This window comes from Trichosurus vulpecula, chromosome 1 (assembly GCF_011100635.1).
Source record: "Trichosurus vulpecula isolate mTriVul1 chromosome 1, mTriVul1.pri, whole genome shotgun sequence".
Taxonomy (NCBI): Eukaryota; Metazoa; Chordata; class Mammalia; order Diprotodontia; family Phalangeridae; genus Trichosurus; species Trichosurus vulpecula.
Genome location: NC_050573.1, coordinates 491310345 through 491334933, shown reverse-complemented (window position 1 = coordinate 491334933; position 24589 = coordinate 491310345). Strand labels below are relative to the sequence as shown.

General features: G+C 35.5%; 1 protein-coding gene across 2 annotated transcripts in view; it reads right to left on the bottom strand.

The window, feature by feature from the left end:
* The window catches only part of CDC42SE2 (CDC42 small effector 2), a 128379-nt gene that overhangs the window by 41379 nt on the left and 62411 nt on the right, over window positions 1-24589 (bottom strand). For both annotated transcript variants that reach the window (XM_036737584.1, XM_036737591.1), the window contains one exon: window positions 11337-11672. In XM_036737584.1, coding sequence (XP_036593479.1) covers window positions 11337-11390 — 54 coding nt within the window. In that variant the 5' untranslated portion in view covers window positions 11391-11672. The remainder of the gene's footprint in view (window positions 1-11336; window positions 11673-24589) is intronic.

Sequence of the window (24589 nt, the reverse complement as noted above, 5' to 3'; positions counted from 1 at the left end):
CCCACTTGTGTGATTTCTTTGGGATACAACCCAAGTGGTATTGCTGGGTCAAAGGGTATGAACGTTTTTATAGTCCTTTGGGCATAGTTCCAAATTGCTCTCCAAAATGGCTGGATCAGCTCACAACTCCACCAGCAATATAACCTGGACTAGTTTTCTATAGCATTTGTATACATATCTTCATTCTCCATCTTCTGGAGTGACAAGAAAAAGAATATTACTTAGAAGATGTAATTGAAAATAATTTTTAAAAGCTCCTTTAGGGTTCAACACTTCTAATCCACAAAATATTAACAGCGATGGGAATTTAATTTTAACACAAGTGTGTTAACTCTATCGCTTACCTTAGGTGATAAAACATGACATATCCTATCATTGCTTTGAAAAAATATAACACATCAGGAATAAATGAAACCCCAAAATGGAATCATAAAAACTTCTGCAAAGACCATTGTTTTAATTTCATAATCTAGAGAAATTATAATCCTCCCCTGCAACAATTCTGCCAGCTATCATATTTTGGTTGAAATTATCATTATATTTTGGAAGGTTACTACAATTTGTCTTAATCTATGGACAGATCATTCTTGGGAAATAAGAAAATGTTTTCACAGAATACATTAATGAATTTAATAAGGTACTAAACTATGTCGCTTCACACCTGCTTGTGATACAATATAATGAGGTACCTGCTTGAGGTACATTACAGTGACTGGGAGGAATGGGGATGGCTGAGTAGCAAGAAAAAGCAGCCCAGCTCCTTCAACACAATTTGTTCCCACAATCCAGATAATGATAATAGACCAAAACCTGATCAGGAAACTAATGGAAAAAATCAGTAAGTTATTTTTCCAGTTCAGATCAGCATAGAGAGACAGACAGAAAGGTCTAATAAACAATTCCAATACTACATAATCTGTTTGGAAAAAATAGCAAAAGAAGGAATCCTGGGGCAGCTTGGTGGCACAGGGGATAGAGCACCAGCCCTGGAGTCAGGAGGACCTGAGTTCAAATCCGGCCTCAGACACTTGACACTAACTAGCTGTGTGACCCTGGGCAAGTCACTTAACCATGACTGCCTCGCCCCCCCCCCAAAAAAAAGGAAAAAAAAGAATCCTATGAAATTCCTTCTATAATATAAATGTTATTGACACTTAAACCAATGAGTCAAAATAATTAAAGGAAACTAGATCAATATCCCAATAAATATTGAAGAAAAAATTTTAAATAAAGTAATAGCAAGGAGACTAAAGCAATATATCACAAAGATTACACTGTTACCAGACCAGATTTATACCAGGAATGCAGGGCTGGTTCATTATTAGCAAAATTATAAACATAATTGACCATATTAATAAAAAGAACAACAAAAATCATGATTATAGCAAGAGAAGGAAAAAAAAGCTTTTGAAAATATGCAACACTCATTTTTGTTAAAAAACAAAACACTAGAAAAATAGAAAATAAATGGAGCTTTCCTTATAATGATGAGTAGTATATATTTAAAACCAAGAGCCAAACATTAACTGTAATGGAGAGACAGTGTCCATTACAGAGTCCCTTCTAGTAACATCAAGGGTAAAGTGAGAATGTCCTTTATCACTATTACTATTCAAGATAGTGCTAGAAATGCTAGTATAGAAATAAGACCAAAAATATCGAGGGGAGAAACAGGGAAAGAGGAAACAAAATGATTGCTTTTTGTAGGAGATATGATGGCTTACTTACAGAAAGTTGCAGGATATAAAGTAAACCCCCACAAATAACCAACATTTCTGCCTATCACTAATATAATCCAGCAGGAAGGCATAGAGAAATTCTATTTTACAGTAAAAAGACAGTAAAAAATACCTGTAACTCTACTTGCCAAGATACAAATTGGAACTACAGGAACAAAATTACAAAATACTCTTTATACAAATAAAGACAGATCTAAATAAGCAGAGAAATATTAATTGATCATGGGTAGATTGAGCCAATATGATAAATTTTTCAGTTCTATGCCAATCAAAATGTCAGGATTATTTAAGATAATTAGGAAAAAATATCAAATTTAATCAAAAGAAACAAATGAGCTCTTGTGTTAGACATACAGACTGACATCATAAAAGAATCAAGGTCAAGAATATCAAAGGCATTTTTTAAAAGTGGGAAGAAAAGAGACCTAGCAGCACCAAATCTCAAACCATACCACAACATTTAAAAATTCAAATGAATCTAGTTCCCTAGTGTTGAATAAACCCAAAGACCTTATGTACTGGGGTAAGGACTCAGTAGTTGATAAAATCAATCTTGTAGAAATTAGGTTTAGAGGGGGGAGAAAATTTAAAACTTATGAAAGTGAATGTTAAAAACTAAAAATAAATTAATTACAAAAAAAGAAATTAGATTTGGAGTAACATCGATCATATAAACTCCAAATAAAGACATGAAGTAGATATAAAAGGTCACATCATAAACAAATCAGAGGATAAAAGAAGAAAATACTTTCAGATGCACATACACGGAAAGATCTTATGAACAAAGGAGATAGTAGATCCCTTAAGACGAAATGGACAATTTTAATTATTTAAAATTAAAAAGGTTCTGTACAAACAAATCCAATTCAGCTGATAAGAAGGGAAATAATTAAGTGGGGGAAAAATCTTTGCAGCAAGTTCTCTAATAAAATTCCCATTTCTAAAATATATAAGGAACTGATTCAAATTTATATGAATGAAAACCATTCCCCAACTGAAATGTGGTCAAAGGATATAAGAACTGGCAGATTTAAAAAAAAATTGTTGGTGTTTTCTATTTCTTAACAACACCATCATTTTCTCATGAATACTTTCCATTTCCCTTCTCAGTGAGAACCATCCCCTTTGACAAATAGCAGGGTTTTGGTTTTTGTTGCTGTTTTAGACAGGAAAAAAAAAACCCAGAATAACCGATCAATACACTGAGAAAATATGAAAACATGTGCAGCATTTAGCACTTATGGACCTCCGACCTCCATCAAAGAGTAGGTTAGGGATGTCTTCTCAAATCTCTTCACTTAAGGCCCACTTGATCTTTTAAAATTTTATTATATTTACTTTAGATTTTTTTGGGTGTATATTTGTTCTTTCCCTTTACACTGTTGTAGTTACTGTGCATATTATTTTCTTGGCTCTGCATCAGTTTTTATGCTTCTCTGTATTCATTACATGCATCATTTCTTACCACACAGTAGTGTTCTATTACATTCATGTATCATAATTTGCTTACCCATTCCTCAGTCTATGGCCATCTATTTTATTTCTAATTCTTAGCTAACACAAAAAAGTGCTTATATAAATATTTCAGAGTGTATAGGGACTTTTTTTCTTATTAATGGCTTCCTTGGGGTATAAGCCCTGTAACAGAGTCTCTGGTTCAAAGGGTATGGACATTTTTGTAATTTTATTTGCCTAATTCAAAATTGCTTTCCAAAATGGTTGCACAATTTCACAGCTCTATGAACAATTTATTAGTGGGCCTATCTTTCCATAATTTCTCCAACATTGACTGTTGACATCTTTTCTCATTTTTGCCAATTTTCAGGGTGTGATAGGAAACCTCAGAGTTGTTTTGATTTGCATTTCTCTTGTTATGTGATCTGCAGCATTTTTTCATGTGGCTATGAATATTTTGCAGTTCTTTTGAAAAATGTTTATTCATATCCTTTGACTACCAATCTATCGTGGCATGACTAATAGTTATACACACAAACACATACATATAAAAATTGCTTATATATCATGGGTGTTGTTTAGTCATTTCAGTCATATCTGACTCCTCGCTACACCATTTGGGGTTTTCTTTGGCAAAGATACTGGAGTGGTTTGCCATTTCCTTTTCTAACTCATTTCACATATGAGGATATGAAGCAAACAGGGTTAAGTGACTTGCCTGGGGTCACATAGCTAGTAAGTGTCTGAGGCCAAATTTGAACTTGGGTCTTTCTAATGCCAGGCCCAAAGCTTTATCTTTTGTGCCACCTAGCTGCCCCAGATATCTTGGATATTAAACACTTTATCAGGGAAATTTCATACAAAGATTTTTTTTCCCCAAATTGGACCACTTCTCTTTTTATCCTGGATGTATTAGTACTGTCTCTGCAGAATCTTTGCAGTTACAAGTAATCAAAGTTACATATTTTTTTTCTTTTATAATTGCCTCTTTCTCTTCTTTAAGAAAACATTTCTTACCCATAGCTATGAGAAGTACATAATCTGTTTCTTTTCTATTTTTTAATAGTATGATCTTTAATATTAGTCCTATATCTATTCAGAATAGATTGTTGAGTGTAGTGTAAGATGTTGCTATAAGCCTAATTTCTACAAGATTGCTTTTCAGTTTACTAGTAGTTTCTATCAACAGGGAGTTTTCCCTGGGTAGCTTATATTTTCCACTTTATCAAACATGGGTTGAGTTCTATTGTTTCTGAATCTCTCGTCTAGTCTTTTCCAATGATCTATTTATCTATTTTTTAACCAGTTCCAAGTCATTTTGATGACTGTTGATTTATAATAGTTTGAGGTCTGAGTGCATTCCCTCTTCATCCTTACTTTTTTCCATTATTTTCCTCAATATTCTAGATCTTTTGTTTTTCCAAATGAATTTGGTTTTATTTTATCAAGCTCTGTAAAGTAGCCTCTTGATAATTTAATTAGTATGGCATTAAAAATATAAACTAATTTTGGTAGTATTGTCATTTTTATCATATTGGCATGGCATAATCACGAACACTGAGTATCTCAACAGCTATTGTGGTTGTTCTTTAATTCTTTAAGGAGTACTTTGTAATTGAATCCATAAAAGTCTCTTGTGTGCTTTGGGAAGGTTGATTCCCAGATATTTTATGGATTTTGTAGTTATTTGGAATGGCAATTCCCTATTAATGTTTCTTGGGTTTTGTTATTAATATGCAGAAATGCTATTTACTTTTTCAGATTTATTTTGTAGTATACAAATTTGCTAAACCTATTAATAATTTCAATTCATATCCTTGCTGATTCCCTGGTGTTTTCCAAGTAAAAACCACCATATCATTAGCAAATAGGGATAATTTTATTTTCTTCTTACTTTACTTTATTTCTTTTATTTGTCTTTTCTTATTGCTAACATTTTGTAATGGTAAGAAGGGTGGGACTTTTTTTTTTTTTACTGTTTCCTCTTTTGGAATGCTAAGGCAATCAAGTGCCTTTAATGAGTCTTGCCTTTATTTTAATCAGCAGGTAAAGTGGGATTTTTTGTTGTCTTTTGTTTTGGAGTGCTTCTCTGCACTGAGGCAATCAGGTGTCTTTCAGTCTTGCCTTTGCTTGAATCAAGAGTCATTGATTGGAAACAATGTATATGAGTGGTGCCAGTGATTAAAGATCTTTCTGACACCACTTTTGCTAAGTAGATGCTGGGCCCTGAAAAGGGTATATGAGCTCTGAGGTTGGTGTTTTGCTTTTAGGGGTACACTCATTGGAAGAGTGTTGGTGATGAGACTCTGAGTAGCTGATGAAGCCCCCCCCCGACTTTGAAAGCCCAGATGTTGGTGCTTCTCTCTCTCTCTCTCTCTGGTAACCATGTATGTGATGTCTTGATCAGACAAAAGCCTGTCTGTTGATCTGTTTATATTTTCTGTTTGTATTTGCTCTGAAGTTCAGGGTGCTGACTTTTCCCCCTGAACTAAGTGAATGATATATGTATGTTTAATTAAAGTGAGATTGTTAACCCCTTAAAATTGCTTTCCTTAGAAAAGCAGATCAAAGAACCTGTGCCAGCAGCCCTCATGTGTGCTCGTGTTATTGGTCTTTCACCTCCACAGCAGCTGCTAGCAACATTGTTGTTACACATTTCCGGTACTATATCAAATAACAGTGGAGACAGTGGCCATCCTTGCTTCATTCAGTTCAGTTGTGTTTATTTTTCCCCACTTGTGTCTGACTCTTAGTGACCCCATTTGGGGTTTTCTTGGCAGAGAGACTAGAGTGGTTTGCCACTTCCTTCTCCAGCTCACTTTACAGATGAAGAACTGAGGCAAACAGAGTTGAGTGACTTGCCCAGGGTCACACAGCTTAGCTAAGTGTCTGGGGCCAAATTTGAACTTGGCAAGATGAATCTTCCTAACTCCAGGCCTAGAGCTCTATCCACTGCGCTTAGCCTTGTTTCATTCCTGCATTTATTGGAAAAGATTCTAATGTATCCCCATCACATATGATGCTTGCTTTTGGTTTTAGGTAGATGCTTTTTATGATATTAAAACAAGGTCCTCCTATGCCTATACTTCAAAGGGTTTTCAGTTGTTTCTTCGGTTATTGAGATGATCATATGATTAGGAAAGTTTTGGGCTTTTTAATTGGATTATGTTTATTATTTTTCTAATGTTGAACCATACTTATATCCCTGGTATAAATCCCATTTAATCATAATGAATTATTTCTTGGATAAGTTGATGTAATCTTTTTTTGACTGGATTTTAACTTTTTTTAACATAAACATTAATTAATTATATTGGCCTATTGTTTTCTTTTGGAGTTTTTATCTTTTCCTGGTTTAGGTATTAGGATAACAGGCATACTTTGTTTTATTGTGCTTTGCTTTATTGCACTTAACAGATACTGTGGGGGTTTTGTTGTTGTTTTTAACAAATGGAAGGTTTGTGACAAGCCTGCATCAAGCAAGTCTCTCAGCACCATTTTTCCAATAGCATATGTTCACACTGTGTCTCTGGGTCACATTTTGGTAATTCTCACCATACTTCAAACTGTTTGTTACCATATCTGTTGTGATCGTTTTTCAGTAATCTTTGATGTAACTATTGCAACTGCTTAGGAGTACCACAAACTGCCCATATAAAACAGCAAATTTAATTGATAAATGTTGTGTGTGTTCTGACTGCTCCATTGACCTGCTGCTCTCTCATCTCTGTCCCTTTTCTCAGGCCTCCCTATTCCCTGAGACACAACAATATGGAAATTAGATTGATTAATAACCCTAGGAAGGCCTCTAAGTACTCAAGTGAAAGGAAAAGTCAATAGATGCAGCGAACTTCATTGCTATTTTAAGAAATTGCCACGGCCACCCCAACCTTCAGCAGCCATCATCACCTTGTTCGGTCAGCAGCCATCAGCATGGAGCCAAGACCCTCCACCAGCAAAAAGAAGACTCATATGATGGTTAGCATTTTTTAGCAATAAATTACTGTTTAACTAAGGTAGGTACAATGTTTTTTTGAGACATAATACCATTGTAAACATATATGGAAACCACAAGTGAGCAGCAAGGGAAATAAAGGGGGTTTTACGCTGCAGTGGGAGGAGGGAAAAATTGCTAGGAGGCCACTGCGATAGTCTTGGTGGGCGGTATTGGAGGTGAGAAACATTGCGGTGGCTGAAAAGACAGAACTTGGTAATGACTGATATGAGAAATGAAAGAATCTCAAAAACAGAAGATTGAGCAATTTGTGGTATAATTGACATCAACAGCGAAGTGAAAAAAAATGTACTTTTAGTGGGTAAAGACAATAAATATTACTTTGGATATATTTAGTACCCATGGGGCATCAAGTTAGAGATGTCTGGGAGTAGCTAGGGTTGTTGCTCAGAATCAATCAACCAATTAATTAACAAACAGGCATGAAAGGGTTTCACTGTGCTAAGGCAATGGGGATACAAACAAAACAAAACTACAACAAAAACTGTAACAGTTTTTTCTGTTAAGGTATTTACCTTCTACTGAGGGTACAATATAAGTATTTATAAGACAGACACGCACAAACACAAACACACAAACACACACACACACACACACACACACACACACACACACACACACCCCTATCTACAAGGCATCTCAAGAATCTTAGTGTATATTTAAGTTGTCTGGGTCAATGAGAGGTTAAGAGACTTGCCTAGGATTACAGAACCAGTATGTGTCAGAGGCAGCCACTGAAAGCAGGTTTTCCTGTCACTAAGGCAAGTTAACTATCCACTATACTGTATCACCTCTATATGAGATACATATAAAATAATTACAAGGTCACTTGGGAGGGGATGCGGGTAAGGAAGAGAGGAGGAATCAGGAAAAGCCCAGGGAGAACGTGGAGCTTGAGGTATCCTTTCAAGGAAATTATAGATTCTAACAGGTGGAGAGGTCAGGGCAGTAGATAAGGATTTGGGAATCATCCACACACAGGGAACAGTTGAAACCACGGCAATGAGGCTTCGTGCAGAACAAGGATGCTTCACCAGGGATCCGTGGCTTCATAGATAAGATTTTAGGGGCTCTTTAAACACAGATGGGAAAAAAGACATCATTATTTTTGCTAACCATTAATTGAATATAAATATGTATACAAGCATGTGTGTATACTTATGTGTATATATATGTGTATATTTATGTATGTATGAGAGAGAGAGAGAGAGAGAGAGAGAGAGAGAGAGAGAGAGAGAGAAAGAGAGAGAGGAAAGAGGGTCTTAGGGCTTTGCTAAATGGGTCCATGACACACACACAAAGTTAAGAACCCCTGATATAGAAGATGGTACTCTGTTTAAATGGAATCCTGAAGGAGACTAGGGGTTCTAAGAAGCAGAGGTGAAGAGGGAGGGTGGTCAGGTATGGGTGTCAGTAGTTTAAAGGTAGGGACTTGGGAAACAGGGTGTCATGTATGAGGGACACTATGAATGCCAATTTGACTGGACCACAGAGGGAGGGAGGTGGAGTAATGTGTAATAAGTCTGGCTGGGGTCTAGTTATGGAAGGTTTTAAAAGCAAAAGAGAGTTTATATTTGCTTCTAGAGGTAATAGGAACTTATTAAGATAGTGACATGGTCACACCTGCACAAAATAGAACGTATGCGTCACAAGAATAGGGATAGTTACATCCTTCGTATCTCCAGTGCCTAGCAAAGTGCCTGGTACAAAGGAGATGCTTAATAAATATTTGGCTGACTGATTGAATAATTGGAGAATGACCAGAGAGGAAGTGATTCTTCAGGAAGGGAGACCAATTTGGCTATCAACTGAATAGCCCAAGTGAGAGATGACGAGGGTCTGAACAAGAGCGGTGGCTGTGTGGACGGAAGAAGGAAGGATTAAACCAAGAGATGTTGTAGAGTTAGAAACAATAAGATTTGTCAACCAAATGGGCGTGTGGGGTAAAGGAGAGAGGAGAGTTGGGGATGACATCAATGATGTCAATTTCGGGTACTGGAAGGATGGTGGCGCTCTTCACAGAAAAAGCAAAAGTTCAGGAGGATGGAGGGTTTAGGAGAAAGATAGCGAGTTTAGTCTGGACATGAGTTTTTGATGTCTACTGGGTAACCAGTTTGAAATATCTGATAGGTTATAGATGACGTGGGACTAGAGCTCAGGAAAGAGAGAATGGATGGATATATAGACCAGGGAGCCATTTGCACAGATGACAATTAAACCCAAGGGAGTGCATGAGGTTACCGAGTGAGAGAAGAGGAGAGGGACCACAACAGAGACACAGAGTATATTCACAGATTAAAACTATGATACTGATGATAATACAGTAAAGGAGAATGAGGAAACTACAGATCGGTAGCAATAGAACCAAAAGGAAGCAGCATTACAAGAACCTAGAGAGGAGAGTAAATATCCAGGTGAAGAGAGCGGCCAACAACGTCAGCAGCGAGGTCAAGCAGGATAAAGGTTAAGACAAGGCTATTTGGTTGGTAATTGAGAGATCATTGACAATTTCTAATTATACATCATATGGACTTCTGTAGAGGGAAGAGTTGCATTAGGAAGTTATGGTGATTTTTTTTAAAGCATCGGGACAAAGAAAGGAAGCGTACAGGCATTTATTAATCATCTGCTATGTGCCAGGCACCGACCTGAGTGCTTTACAATATTCTCGTTTGATCCTGACAGCAACCTTTGGAGGAGGTGGGTTATTATTACTCCTATTTCACAGTTACAGTTGAAGAAACTAAGACAGACAAAGATTAACTGACTTTCCCAGATTCACACAGTGACTAAGTATCTGGCGCTAACTTTGAATTCAGATCTTCCCAACTCCAGGTCCACTGCTTTATCCACTGAGTCATTTACCTGCCTCCAACACTGAGTGTAATAGGCGCACAGGAAAATAATTTATACAGACACTACAATGTTATAGAGAAAAGCAACTCTGAAAGACTTAAGAACTCTGATCAATGCAATGACCAGCTACAACTCCGGAGGACCAATGATAAAGCATGCTACCCGTTTCTTGTCAGAGAGGTAATGGATGCAAAATGAGATATCCATTTTCAGACACTGCTGATGCATGGATCTGTTGTGTTTACCTATCCATGCTTATCTGTCAAACACGAGGTGATTTTTGTTGTTATTTTTTAATTTGGAAGAGGATTTAGATGGAATGAAGGGTCTAAGTGATAGTGAGGTCAAAAAAAAAAGAGAAAAGAAAGAAAAGAGGATCATCAAATCATTTAAGGAAGAAACAGAAGATTTAAAAAAAGCAGGTTTAGAGGGAGACACAGACAAGCAGGACAACTATAAAAGTAATGTGGTGAATTTGTGTTAAAGGCTTTTTTTTTAAAAAACAGGCTATTTGTAATAAAGATTCAGGGTTTAATTTACAATACTCTTTTCCTGTTTTTCACATAGAAGAATTTTGTTATTTGTTGCCTGTCAACAAATTATTACTATTCAATATTAAGTTAAATGTATTATATATAACATGTTGCATGTAATATTAAATAATGAATTATTTAAGAAAAACAAGTTACACATAAGAAAAGTTTACATTTTTTCTATATTCCTCTTGTTTGTAGATTGAAAGATGGTTGTTAAGCTCACAGTAAAAAAAAAAAAATTAAAGCATCAATAAAACATTTAAAATTAAAAGAAAAAACCCCCCAGCTCTACAGAGAAACAAGACTATTCTACTGTCATAGAGTTGTTTTGATTACATAAAGGCAATTTTTACACTTAAAAGTAGTTCAGCATTTCTTAAATTGTTTTCAATTCTCTTTACCACCCTCTCCTTAAAACAAAGGTTCCTAAAACCACCCCAGCATTGCTCATCAGTAAAACTACTTTGTGATCATTTAACTTCAAAGAGCGTGACTAAAAATGGTTAGGACTTCCACAATTACAATCTTTGCATTATAGCAAAAAGGAAGTAAAGTTCCCTGCTACCTTTAACACGACACAACTACTGAGAGATCCATAGCTCCAACTTTCACAGGACCCCTCAAAACTGTCCTGCAAACTTCAGAAATTTCGTGGTTTTAGAATTTGAGTCTCCTTCAGAGTCAGTCCCCAATACCTTGTTATTTCTATACGTATTAATATTGCTTCATACTCACAGGCTGAGGCTGCTCGGCAATACAGCAATTGAAACACAACCAGAACTCACTCATGCTCACGATCCAAAGTGCAAAACAGTATCAATGAAGTGTTCAAATCACAGCTCCAGGCACTCCACAAAGAACTGTTCTCAGCCCAATAAATGTACAATTTATCCTGAAAAGATGACTGGTATTTTTTTCTTTCTTAGAACTCAGGTCTCTCATGCAGGCAACTGGATGAAGAAAGTTAAGATGTTTTTCCTGTCTTGGTTTCTTTTTCCAAAGAGTCTTATTTCTGGACCACCAGCAAAGTATTAAAAAAAGTTGTCTTGTTCCAGGGACATCACTTTTATCCTGAAAAGAAGAAAAAAGTTAAATGAAACTTAGGATCAAAGGGTATAATTAAATACTTCTCAAAAGAACCATAAACAGTTAATAAGCATATGAAAGGATGTGCCAAATCGCTAATATTAAGATGAAGGAAAATAAAAACAAATCAGGGATTTTACTTTATATCTAGCAAATTGGCCACTTTTGTTGTTGAATCAACTCATTTCAAAAAAATTAACAATTATGATTACATAGCCAATGGCAAAAAATTTCTCTTAAGTATAGGAATGAATGTCCATGTATACTCTAGTCCTCCAGTTTCAAGAAAGTTGTTCTACTAAAACCTTCCACATGGATGACACCATCTTTTGAGGTCTAAGTATGCACTAGATCCCCAGAAAATTTAAGATATCGGGATAGGGGAGGGAGAGAGCCAAGATGGCAGAGTAGAGGCAACCACCCAGGTGAAATCTTTACAAACAACTTTAAAATAATACATCAAATCGAATTCTAGAGCATCACATCAAACAACGGTCAGGGCGAGACATTTTTCCAGCACAAGAGAACTTGAGGTTGGTAGAAGAGGTCTATGACATCCCAGCTGGGACTGCCTCGAAGAGCATGTGATGACACCATCATCAGTGGGGCTCGGAGGCATCTGCAACAGGGGTCGGAGCTGCTTTGGGAGCTCTTGGCCAGGAAGGGAATTGGCCAGTGGTCAGAAAGAGATTACAGGGGATCCTGAGCTGACAATGGGTGCAGGACTAGGAGTTGCAACTGCATTGAACACACAGTTCTGTACTGTAGTTTCTGTCCGACCAGAGAGGAGCACTTGTGGTTTTTCAGAAGGGAACAGGGCCCCTGGTCACAGTCCCAGAGCAGAGAGAAGCGCTAGCACTTCCGGCTGCCGGGGAACAGGGGTCTTTCCTGGGTAAATACCAGAAAATAGACCAGGAGAGCAATGACCACACCTCTCCTCATAGTATATCACCTTGGAGGCACTGAAAATTTGCAGACCCCCAGAACTGGATCTGAAAACAGCAGTATAAAAAGGCCTAGTGCCTTCCAACTCCTAGGTGAACAGAGTCCAATTCAACATGAAGTCCAAAGTCAAGAAACAGGCAGGAGAAATGAGCATCTAACAAACAAACAAAAACAAAAAGGAAGCTGACTGTAAAAACTACTATGGTGACAGGGAAGATCAAAACACAAACTCAGAAGAAGATAACAAGATGAAAACAACAATAATCAAAGCCTCAAAAAACCTGCAAATTGGACAGAACCCCATCAAGAACTCTTGGAAGAGTTAAAGAGATAAAAGTGATTGAGGAAAACTTGGGAAAAGAAATGAGAGTGATTCAAGAAAACCGTGGAAAGAGAATTAATGGCTTGGTAAAAGAGGCACCAAAAAATACAAAGAAAAATAACAATTTAAAAAAAATAGAATTTGCCAAATGGTAAAAGAGGCAGATTTCAATTGTTACGATATGAAGAATAGAGTAAACGGGCAAGGACGCAAGAAAGCTCTAGGAGTTTTTTTTTTTCCTCTTCCTCTCCCTTACCCTTCCGTAAATATATCAGAATAATTGTCATGAAAGTAAACCACACTTGATAGAACACTTAAAATAGTGACTCTTCCTTGATGAAGTTTTTTTTTAATATGGTTAATCAAAGATATAGTCAAAAGAAAACAAGAAATTTATTTTTATTTGAGCAATTGGAAGGAATTATGCAATGATATACTGATAACATTCTAATAGAAGAGTAAAGGTGAGTATTCCTTCAGAACATTATGTCTTTAAAGTGTACTGAGGGAAATAAATAAAAACAACAGAAGTCCTCTGGGGTGGATTGGTTTTATTTTGTGAAGATAATTTTGATACACCTACCTCATTTAATCATTACTCATTTACTCCGTACATTGTCATTTGATTGTACAGTGACTGTATTAGTGAATTAAGCAGAACAGAATTAAGTTTAAATTACTTATGTTAGTTAATGATGTCATCAGGACATGAGTTAAGATTGTTTAATCCACTATGTATTGATGATTATATTAACTGTATTTGATTTATCAGATAGCCATACTGCATTAGCTAGGTCTGTTATAAGGAATTATCAGTGTGCTACCTCCTCACCCCTAAGTGTAGTATTTGAAGTAAGGCTCATTTGCCTTTCCATTCCTGTGAATCACCACTGCCCACTCCCTAGTGACCTTTGCTTCAAAGCCACAACTTCCTTGGTCCCTAGGAAATAGACGGCCAAACATTTGTGTTTCAGGGGACATGGAAAGCCCCTGCTGAGACAGCTTGCAGTAGACAGCCTGTAGTTAATGGCCTGTACCTGATGACCCAGGAAAGGCCTGCTGACAAAGTGGTTGTGATTGATGGACACTGCTTGTGGCCAATCATGGGAGCTCCTCTGTTCCTGAAGATCAGCCAATCATAGAAGTTTCTACACTTCTAAAGAAACCTCCCAATGACTGGGGAACCTCCCAGGGACTCCCCAAGGTCTAGAGAGCTGCTTAGCCCTTTGAGCATCAAGATCCCTGACCATGAGGAAGATCTTGGACCCAACTGATTAGGGACCACCAGTCTCTCTGATAAACTGATTGATGGCACCCAGAGCTCTATCTCAGTGATTTCTGTTACAGATTAGAATTTTGTGGCCCACAATTCTGAGGTTTTAAACATGGGAAAAAGAAAAGAGGGTAAAAGTTATATCATAGTATGAAAAGGAGGAAGGAGATGGAACTTGCTATTTCTAAAAACCAAGATTCTGTAGATAACTATATAAACATGGCAAAATGGGCATCAGGTAAAACTCAATCTTATCTTAAATGTACTTTTGGTACAGGTGGGAATAAATCAAATGAAAAAATGGGAATGGGGGAGGGTTCTGAGAGGGAGAATTTATTCTAAAGGGATATTCTTGGGAGAATACATATTAAAAAAAAACCAACAAACTTCCTGCTCCTGTAAATGTCGGTGGGGTGGGGGGACAAAAAGAAAAAAAGGAACTAGAATCTCAGGAGATGACTTAGACTGCCGCTTGGACAATTAAAGAATTGGCTGCACTTTTATTGTGGGTTATGAACATAAAGAAATATTATTTCACTTATGAAAATGATGATGTTATTTCAAAGAAGTTTGGGTAATATGAACTAATATAGAACAAAGTAAGCAGAACCAGGAGAACAATTAATACAAGGATAGCAATATTTTAATAAAATCAATTTAAAATATTTAGTCTGATCAAGGCATGACCAACCATGTCAGAAAGTGGGAAATATATAGGGGAATAGGGGAAAATAAGGGAAAAAAGAACTGAAATGATCAGAGATCTCAGGAAGAAGAAAACTCAAAGAACATGAACATTAGCAAATAAGTCAATAGGGAAAATATGAAAAGCGGAAGGAAATATGGCCTCCAGATCTAGTAAAAGAGTCCAGACATCTGCAAAATAAAGGAAAATGATCCCACACGTGATGAGACAGAGGACTGTGTGGAATGTGAGAACATGGAACCACAACACACCGGTCTTAAATAGCTAAAAGGAGAAATGAGAATTAGAGAGGTCGAATTTACGGCTTACGCAGAAAAAATAATAGGCGGAATAGAAAAACTGGAATCTTCAATGGCAAGCTTCACCAAAGGGGAAAAAAGGAGAAAACAGATCAGAAATGCAAATATATCAAAGGACCACCCAGAAGAAGAGAAATTTTTTTAATATGCTCACTATATAGGCAAGCAAAACATATTGATCTTGAAGACAGGATAGGCTGTAGAGACACAAACTAAAGATCACAAGTGTCCCAGAAGAACATGACAGAAAAAAGTACCGTAATAAAGAAAATCATAGAAGAGAACTGCCCAAAATACAGAAAACAAAACTCCATTTGAAAGAATTCATAGATGGTCTGCAAGGGAGGAAAAAAAAAGAGACGACAAACTCCAAGACACAGAGTGGTTAAATTTAATAATACAATTCAGAAAAAAATTAGCTATGGAAGCAGTTGAGATAAAGATTGTAAAGCACAAAAGAAAAGAAATTATAGTAACACAAGACAATTCTGCACCTACTAGAAAATGTAGGAGGGGATAGAATGTGTTACAAAGAGCACAGGAGCTCTCAGGAAAAAGAGACCTAAAGGAGAACAGCCAGAGAGGAAAAGGAAAGGGTTGAAATACGGGAAAAGAAAGAGATATTTTGTATGTGTGGTGGGAAGAGGCAGAACTGATAAATGTTCATACGGGGGAAGCGTGACATTCTGTCAAGGGATACAGGGACCTTATAATGGGTATGTATTATTTGCAAGGATTTGGTGGTAAGAGAGACCATTCATCCTACTTTAGCAGAAGGTGAATCAGAGCTCCTGGAAGAGAATAGACCCAAGGAAGAGATTTTGAGGAAAATGGGGGAGAAGGGGAAATGACTAAGAGAAGAGCAATTGTGAACTGTGTAATTAGGGATACAGGAAGATTCATACCATTGGGACAATATCCTCTCACTAGTCTAAGGGAATTTCAAAGACTGACACACAACAGAAAAAGGAGGGAGGGAGGATAGAGAACAAGATCTACAAGGCAATAACAATGTGTTTAGAGGAAAGAACACCAAAAAGATATCTCAAAAATTGGTTCTAATTGATTCACATGAGAATGCTATCAAACTTTTAAAGAACACTCAGTACCCATGATACACAAATTATCCAAAAAATCTGAGAAAGTACAGAATTTTTTTATGAAACAACTATAGTCTTAACATCTAAACCACAGGAAAAAAAAACCAAAGAGGAGACATATGGACTAACATCATTAATGTATACTAATTTAAACAACTTAAACAGAATCCTGTCGAACAGCCTAAAGTGTTTTATCCATGAAATCATTCATTAAGACAAAATAGAATTCACACTAAGGTGCAAGAATTGTTAGGAAAACACCCAATAATTAGGAAAATACCCCAAATCACATAATTCGCAACAGATGCAGAAAAAAAGTTTTTGATAAAGTACAACATGAATTTGTACATTACAAAGCACAGGCATAGAGGAAACTTATTTAATATCATAAAAAGTATATCTATAACCAAAAGCAAGTATCATATGCAATGAGAATACAGTAGAAATTTTTCCAATAAATACAGGAGCACGGCAAGTAGTTTCACTCTCCTTACTATTTTTAATATAATTCTGGAAATGCTAGTAACACCAATAAGATGACATGATGAAAATAAAGTAATAAAAATATGATAAAGTTATAAGATATGATGATGATAGCATACTAGGAAAATCATAGGGAATCAGCAAATATTATTAAGATGATCAAAAATCAACTGCTTTTCTGTAACAAAATCCAATAAGTAATAATGGAAAGAGATATCTCATTCAAAAAACCCCACAAAATGCAACAATCAACCAAAGCTAACAAAAAATTTGCATAGGTTCAATTGCAAATTGAAATCATAAAGCTGGAAGTCATTACTGATAGCAGGGCCATGCTAATAGTAATAATACTACTGCTAACACATACTACTAATAAAAATACTACCAAAATTAATTTGTTTTGTAATGCTATTCCAATCAAATTAGCAAGGGGATACTTAATAGAACTTGATAACATGATAACAAAATTCATTTGGAAAAAAATCTACACTATATTAAGGTAAATGATAGAATGAAGGAGGAACAGCATTTCCTGACATCGAACAAGACTATGTATGGCAGTTATCAAAAGCATCTGGCTTTGGTTAAAAAAAAGTAGTAGAACAATGAAAAAGACTAAATAGGAAAAAATGAGAAACAACTAGGACTCAATAAACCAGTATTCCATAAAGTGAAAAACGTATGGTCTTCATTTTAATAAAAATTGCTGGGAATATTGGAAAGCATTCTGGCCAAAATTAGTCTTAGACCAACACCTTACACCATGGTGTATAATATATTCTGTATGTTACTTTAATATTAAAAATCCCACTATAGAAAAAAAAAGTCTAGAAGAAAAAGTAGATCATATGCTTCTCACAACTCTGGGTAGGAAATGCATTCTTAAACAAGGGATAAAGTCAAGATTATAAAATTACAAAAGATGAAATAGATAACATGGGTTACATAAAACAGAAAATTTTCTATACAGACAAAACTAACACATTTAGGATAGGAAGAGAAGCAATTAAGTGAGAAAAAAATCTTTATGTCGAATTCCTCTGACAATAAATAGGTATCTGTTAATTGTTCATGTGTGCATATATACACACAAAAAATTACACATATAAGACTGAAAGCCATTCTCCAATAGATAAGTGGTTAAAGGATATAGAAAAAATATTTTTAAAAGAATTCCAGAGTATTAATAGTAACAGAAAAGAATGCTCCAAATCACTAATAATAAGAGAAAAGAAAATCACAACAACCCTGAGGTTTTACCACACACTCTGCAAGCTGGCAAAGATAACAAAAGATGGCAATAGTCAACATTAGAGGGAGTGTGGGAAGATTAAACACTGTTGGAGTAGTGAAGCAGTGTAATTGTTCTGGAGAGGAATTTGGAATTATTCAAATAAAGTGTAAGATATCCATAACTTCAACCCAGAAATTCTGTTTATAGGCTTATGTCCCAAGAAGACCATTGATAAGAAATAAGTCTTCATAAACATCAAAATATTTATGGCACTTTTTTGTGACAGAAATCGAGCAATCAATACATGTTTATGAAGTCAGTGGTTGGAGCAGATGAGGGAGAGCATGGCAGGCAAGGCGACAGCCAGACAAAATGCCCAGAGCTGAGAGTGTCTTGTTCATGGCACAGGCAGGAGCCTAGTGTCACAGGATCAAAGGGTAAGTGCTAGCGATTAAGATGTAAGAAGACTGGGAAAGGCAGGTGGGGACTAGGTTAGGGCTTTGAATGCCAAACTCAGCACTTTGTATTTGTTCCTGAAGTCAGTAGGAAGCCATGAGAAACATGATCAGACCTGGGTTTTAGGGAAATCACTTAAGTGGTTGAATGGAGAATGAATTGGAATGGGGAGAGATCTGAGGCAGGCAGAACCACCAGCAGGATATTCCAATAATCAAGGCACGAGGTAATGAGGAGTTGCACTAGAGTCATTATCAGAAGAGAGAAGAGGGCATATGGGAAAGATGTTGCAAAGGTGGAATTTGCAGGCCTTGGCAACAGCTTGCAGATGGGGGTGAGAGATAGTAAGGATTACAGGATATTTTAGAAACAGAGTAGCTGTCCATTGATTGGGGAATGGATGAACAAATTTTGGCACATGAATAAAATGGAGTTTTAATGTGAAGTAAAAAAAAAATATGATGAATGTGATGAATACAGTGAAGTAAAGTGAACAGAGCCAAGAAAACAATACATACAACTCAAACATCGTAGATGGAAAAAACAACACACACATAAAAAAATCAAAATTGAATGCTGAGAAATTATAGAGAATAAGCATGGCTGGAAAGAAGAAATATGAGAAGAAACTCCCAACCCACTTTTTTTTTATAAAGTTGAGAGATCAGTAAGTGTTGCACACTGAATAATTTTTCAAACTTTTTCAATTTATTCATCAGTTAAGCTGACTTTTTTCTCCCTTTTGTCTTAAAATATTATGTGTTACATGGTACAGCTCTGGGAAGAGCAGGGGGAGAATATAGGGAAAATTATGGTGATATAAAAAAACAAATGACATCCATAAAATCTTTTTAAAAAACCCAACAAAACGCACATCTCCAACTACATTTCTACCTAAATTAATTTACTTATTCAGTATTGTACAAATTAAACTCACAAAGTGCTACTTTATAGACTTGGGAAAAAATTTAAAAATTCATATGAAGGAGCAAAGGGTCACAAATCTATCTCAAGAATAATATTTTTTAAAAGGAATGCATCAGTATCGGATCCCAAATTATACTATAAAACAGTAGTCATCAAAATTACCTACTAATTAAAAAAAATTAAGTTCAATCAATGGAAAAGAGTAGGCTCATGACATATAGAAACAAAAACAGCAGCATTGTACATGATAAACCCAAAGACACCAGTTACAACAAGAATGCCTCCCTATCTGACAACACTGCTAAGAAAACTAGACAGCCGTATGAATGTTTTGCATAACTGCACATGTATAACATATATCAAATTGCTTATCCTCTTAGAGAGGGTTAGAATTTGGAACTCAAAATTTTAGAAAACAAATATTAAAATTTGTTTTTACATGCAATTGGGGGAAAATAAAATGTCATTAGGGAAAATTTTTTTTTTAATTTTTAACCTCAAAAGACAGCCTTGTTCAACACAGCAGAAACATGATTGATATATATCAAAGATCTTTTTGAGGACGCCCCATATAATTATATTAGGAAGAAGACATGTTATATATGTATGATATACACTGTCTTAGTAAGAAAATATAAAGTGAAGAACTCACCAATTGATTTACCAACCAATAAGCATCCTTGCGGGGGAAAAAAGGAAAATGGGAGAAAATATATATTTTTTAATATGTAAGGGGGAAGAGAATGTTGCAAATATATTAGTAATAGGCTTTACCAGTTAACTAAACCAATACAATACCAAAACAAGTATGCATTTATGATTGATTTTTCCCCTTCCACAATAATTTCCTACTTACATATCTTTAACTTCACATCTAGCTTAAAATAGTCAAGTTATTTCAGTATATTCATATGTAGGAATTTATAAAAATAGCAAAAGCAGATCTTTTTTTTAAACTTAAAATAGTGGTTCAGAATTATAGAGAAAATAAAATAAAATTCACTGAGACATTGGGGAATGTTGGATGGGAAAGGACTGAATATTTCTTTTGTACAACTTGATGCAGCCAAAATTTGTCTCTTGTGAAAAACTAGAAATATCAAAATTATACATTTTTACAATTTCAGTTAAAAACAAACCTTCTCTAGTAAACTTAGGCAAAAGGAGGAAGAAATGATAAAGATTCTCAGACCAGTTCATTTTATTCTTTTCCATCTCTTCTCTTCTGGCTGCAGCAAAGTTATAGTGTAATTTTTTTTTAATAATACAGACCCCAATATCAACATCATTGACAGTCTAAAGAGTATTCTAGAAAGAGAGGACTAGAGCATGTTATGATTGGGTACAAATGATTTTATTTGAAAGAAACCTGAAAGAAATGAAAGGAATAAATATGTATCGTATTTGCTCTTTCAGGCAATTCTGATGTTATACTTACTTCCTATTATGATAATTCAGAGCTGTTCTGATATAAGTCTATTAATTAATAGATTTCATATTGTACTTATGATATTTCTACTGTTCACCTGCCTTAATTATAGAAATTTGCTATGAAAGGAAAAGGAGGGAAATAGCTATAAAGTCAAGATTCACTCCCTCAAGAGCACAGATTAACCTAATATATACCATGAAAGTGGAAAAACTCCCTTCACTTTGATTCCAGGCATGAGTCATATCTAACAGCCAATCATGTAGTCATGGGGTATTGAAAGCGAGGCTCAGGATAAACCAGGTGGGAAAATTTCCTGTTCAGCGAGGAAACTGTACAATGGGGAAACTGAGTCAAGAGGCTTGCCAAGGTCATCTCCTCAACTTTTCCCAAAGGCAGATATTCAATTGCAGTTCTCGGACTGCCATTTTCTAGTATTGGCTTCCTGACAATCCAAACAATAGTTTGAATTACAGTCCTCAAATAGTAAAATTTCACTAATCATAATTTAGGGCTTGAATCCTATTAATTTTCTCATGTTTCCTGAACAGTTACATTTCATTTACCTTTACTTATGAATTAAAATTAACCACTCTCTGGGGTTTCAGACATATAGCAAATATCTAATAGATGATTCATATTAATATATTGAAGTTATATCTTTAAACTACCCTATACATTTTCATAATTTTTATAAGCCATGGCAAAATTTTCAAATGAGAACTCAGTCTTTATTACAGTAAGCTTCTTATTATTACCTGTTTTAAAATAAAATATATCCCATTAAATATTTGTTTTCACTTATCACATTCTTTTAAAAGCTCAATTCACAGTCTAACAGCATCCAGATTAAAAAAAAGAAGTGGCTCGTCTAATAGCATTTCTGATACAATGGTCTCTCAAATCTCACAATGTAATAGAATTTAGAAATACAATAATAACATATTTAAAACATGAAACAAAACTTACTACCAGTCAGATGATACCAATTTAGCTAAATGCATTTCCAAATTATCCTATATAGAAATCATTAATCTTATTACCTTTGGCATTTTATGCTAATCACATCCAAAACCAGGTCAGAATTACATTCAATTAAAGAAATAATGATAATAACAATAGTCAATATTTATATAGTGCTTACCGTATGCCAGTCACTGTGTTAAACATTTCACAATCATTATATCATAACCCTGGCAGGTGAGTACCATTATTATCATACTTTCTACAAATCAGGAAACCGAGGCAAACACAGATACCTTGCTTAAGATCACACAGCTAATACATTTTCTGAGACTAGAATATAACTCAAATTTTCCTGTATTTTCCCAACATTTTTGTTTGTTATCATTGTTATCCAACACCTTTATTTGGGAACCTGATGTGACTTGAGAGGGGTTAAGAAAGAGGGTCTTTTAGCTGGGGGAGTAACAGGGGGGTCTCTGAGCTGAGTCATAGGGGGTTTCTGAACTGGGGTGGGAGTCAGAGGGGAATCTATGAGCCTGAGTGGGGGGCTCAGGGAGTTCCTGATTTAAACATTTTTTTCTCTCTTCATGTTCAAGGAAATGTTAAGTACTAGGTAAATTTAAGCTTCAAATCGCACGTTTTTTCCCCTTTATTTTTGGGATTGCTTTCAAATGAGCTACCTTTCTTCATTACACTAAAACAATAGGTTTATCAATCTCCAGGGGGAAAAATTATCTAAGTGTTATTTACCCCTAAAACTTTTACAGAATTCTTATTTTTCCTTAAACCAAATTCTACAGAGTGGTACCCAGAAACTCACTAAAATATTTCAGAAGGGTGTGAATTACTGGAATTATTCAAAGTTGAGTTCTCCCCTGCAATTTAAAATGAATATTTTTCAAACTCCTTAATGATTAATCTCCAAGTCTTCTTTATCTCCGAACCTCCAAAATCTACTAAGATTTTTTTTTTTAGAAATTCTACAAACTAGGGAAGTTTCCTTTCTTTGATTATCTGACTTTATCTTTGTAGTTCCAATGTAGCCAGGGCTGAAATTACAGAAAAAATCTTGCAGGGTTTTTTTTTTTTCAACTCAATCTCCTGCTGAAAAGTCTTATGTGGGAGTTAGTCCTATTTACGGGGACAGAGAATTTGGAATCAGTGTTTCAAATATGAAACTTCATTAATCTTCTCCAGAATTCTAAACTCTTTGGCTACTGCTTTTTTGCAGTTTTTCTGGCTAGCTGCATTTTCCCTTTAGAAATCTTTCTAGGTAACAGAATCTACAAACAACACTAAAGACAGCAGACACAGATTTTTTTCCAGACAAGCACACAAAGAATGATAAAACAAACACATACTTGTTAGCTTTAATTTTTCCTTCAGTTTGCAATAGGTTAAAAAAGAAAGTCAGGGAAGCCAGGAGACATCAGGAATAGGAAGAGTGAGTGAGAATGCATGGACAGGTGATGGAGTGTCTTGTATGAAGTACAGCAAGGTGGCCAGTCTCTTGCCCTGGCTAGTCTTTTCCTGACTGTAGAGGAAGTCAAGAAACTGTCCTGGCTGGTCCCGTCAGAAGTGGGAGGAGGGAAACACCATTCTATAGGCTCCTTCCACCAGGGAGGGTCTCCTCTTCTCAGCTGCTTAATGCCTTGAAAGGACTGGGGCGAAACCCCTCAGGATCCTGACAACCTATCTGAGATGATGGGTCACAAACTCCCACCATGTCATACCCTCCTCATACCAGTGACTCTGAACCCCAAACTCTATCCCTCACTGCCCACTCCCTTACTCTCATTCCCCTAAACCCAAACCGCTCCCCACAATGTCTCAGTGACACAGCTTCTTTTCTATCACAGGTTGCCATTACACCCATTCTGCTCAGCTCACTTGTTGAGGTTGGTGAATTAGATTACCTCATTAGAGCACCCCTTCCTGCCACTTCCAAGCTACATTTCTAGCACTATCACTCTCTTCCTTTGAGATTTAGGTTTCAACCAATATCTTCCACCACATATCACAACAAATTCAAAATGGGTATATAATCTTAATATTAAATAAATTTTAAAAATTAGACAAAAGCAGATCATATACCTTTCACAGCCATGGGTAGGATTTGTATTCTTAAGCAAAGAATAGAAGCAATTACAAAAGAGAAAATATCTAACCCCAATTACATGAAACTAAAAAGTTTCTGCTCAAAGAAAATTAATGCATTTAGGATAAGAAGAGGAGGGGTCAAGTGGGGAAAAAATCTTTGTAACAAATTTCTTAGGTAAGGGTTTGATGTCCAATATTATGCAGACAACATTATATATATATATATATATATATATATATATATATATATATATATATACACACATATACATATACACACACACTAACATATATATGCAACTAATATATATGCATATAACATATACATGCAATATATGAAACTAACATATATATTCTGTAATCAAATAAAGCAAATAAATAAATAAATGAACAAACAGATAACTAAATCAATCCTCCACCTAGAATCTTTGAGTAAGAAATTTTAGCAGCAATGGCTTATGATACTTAGCCCAACATACTTGGAGTTAACACAATAACAATTATGAAACTAAGTTGGTAAAGCTGTATTTTCTGGTGCTATTAATAAAAAATGCTTGTATTAGGAAACTTAGTAAAAGGAAGTTAAGTTCTACCTAAATTTAGTCAGCTGTATTAGACCTATGTGAGATAGGATCAATGATCTTCATAAGATAATATGGAAA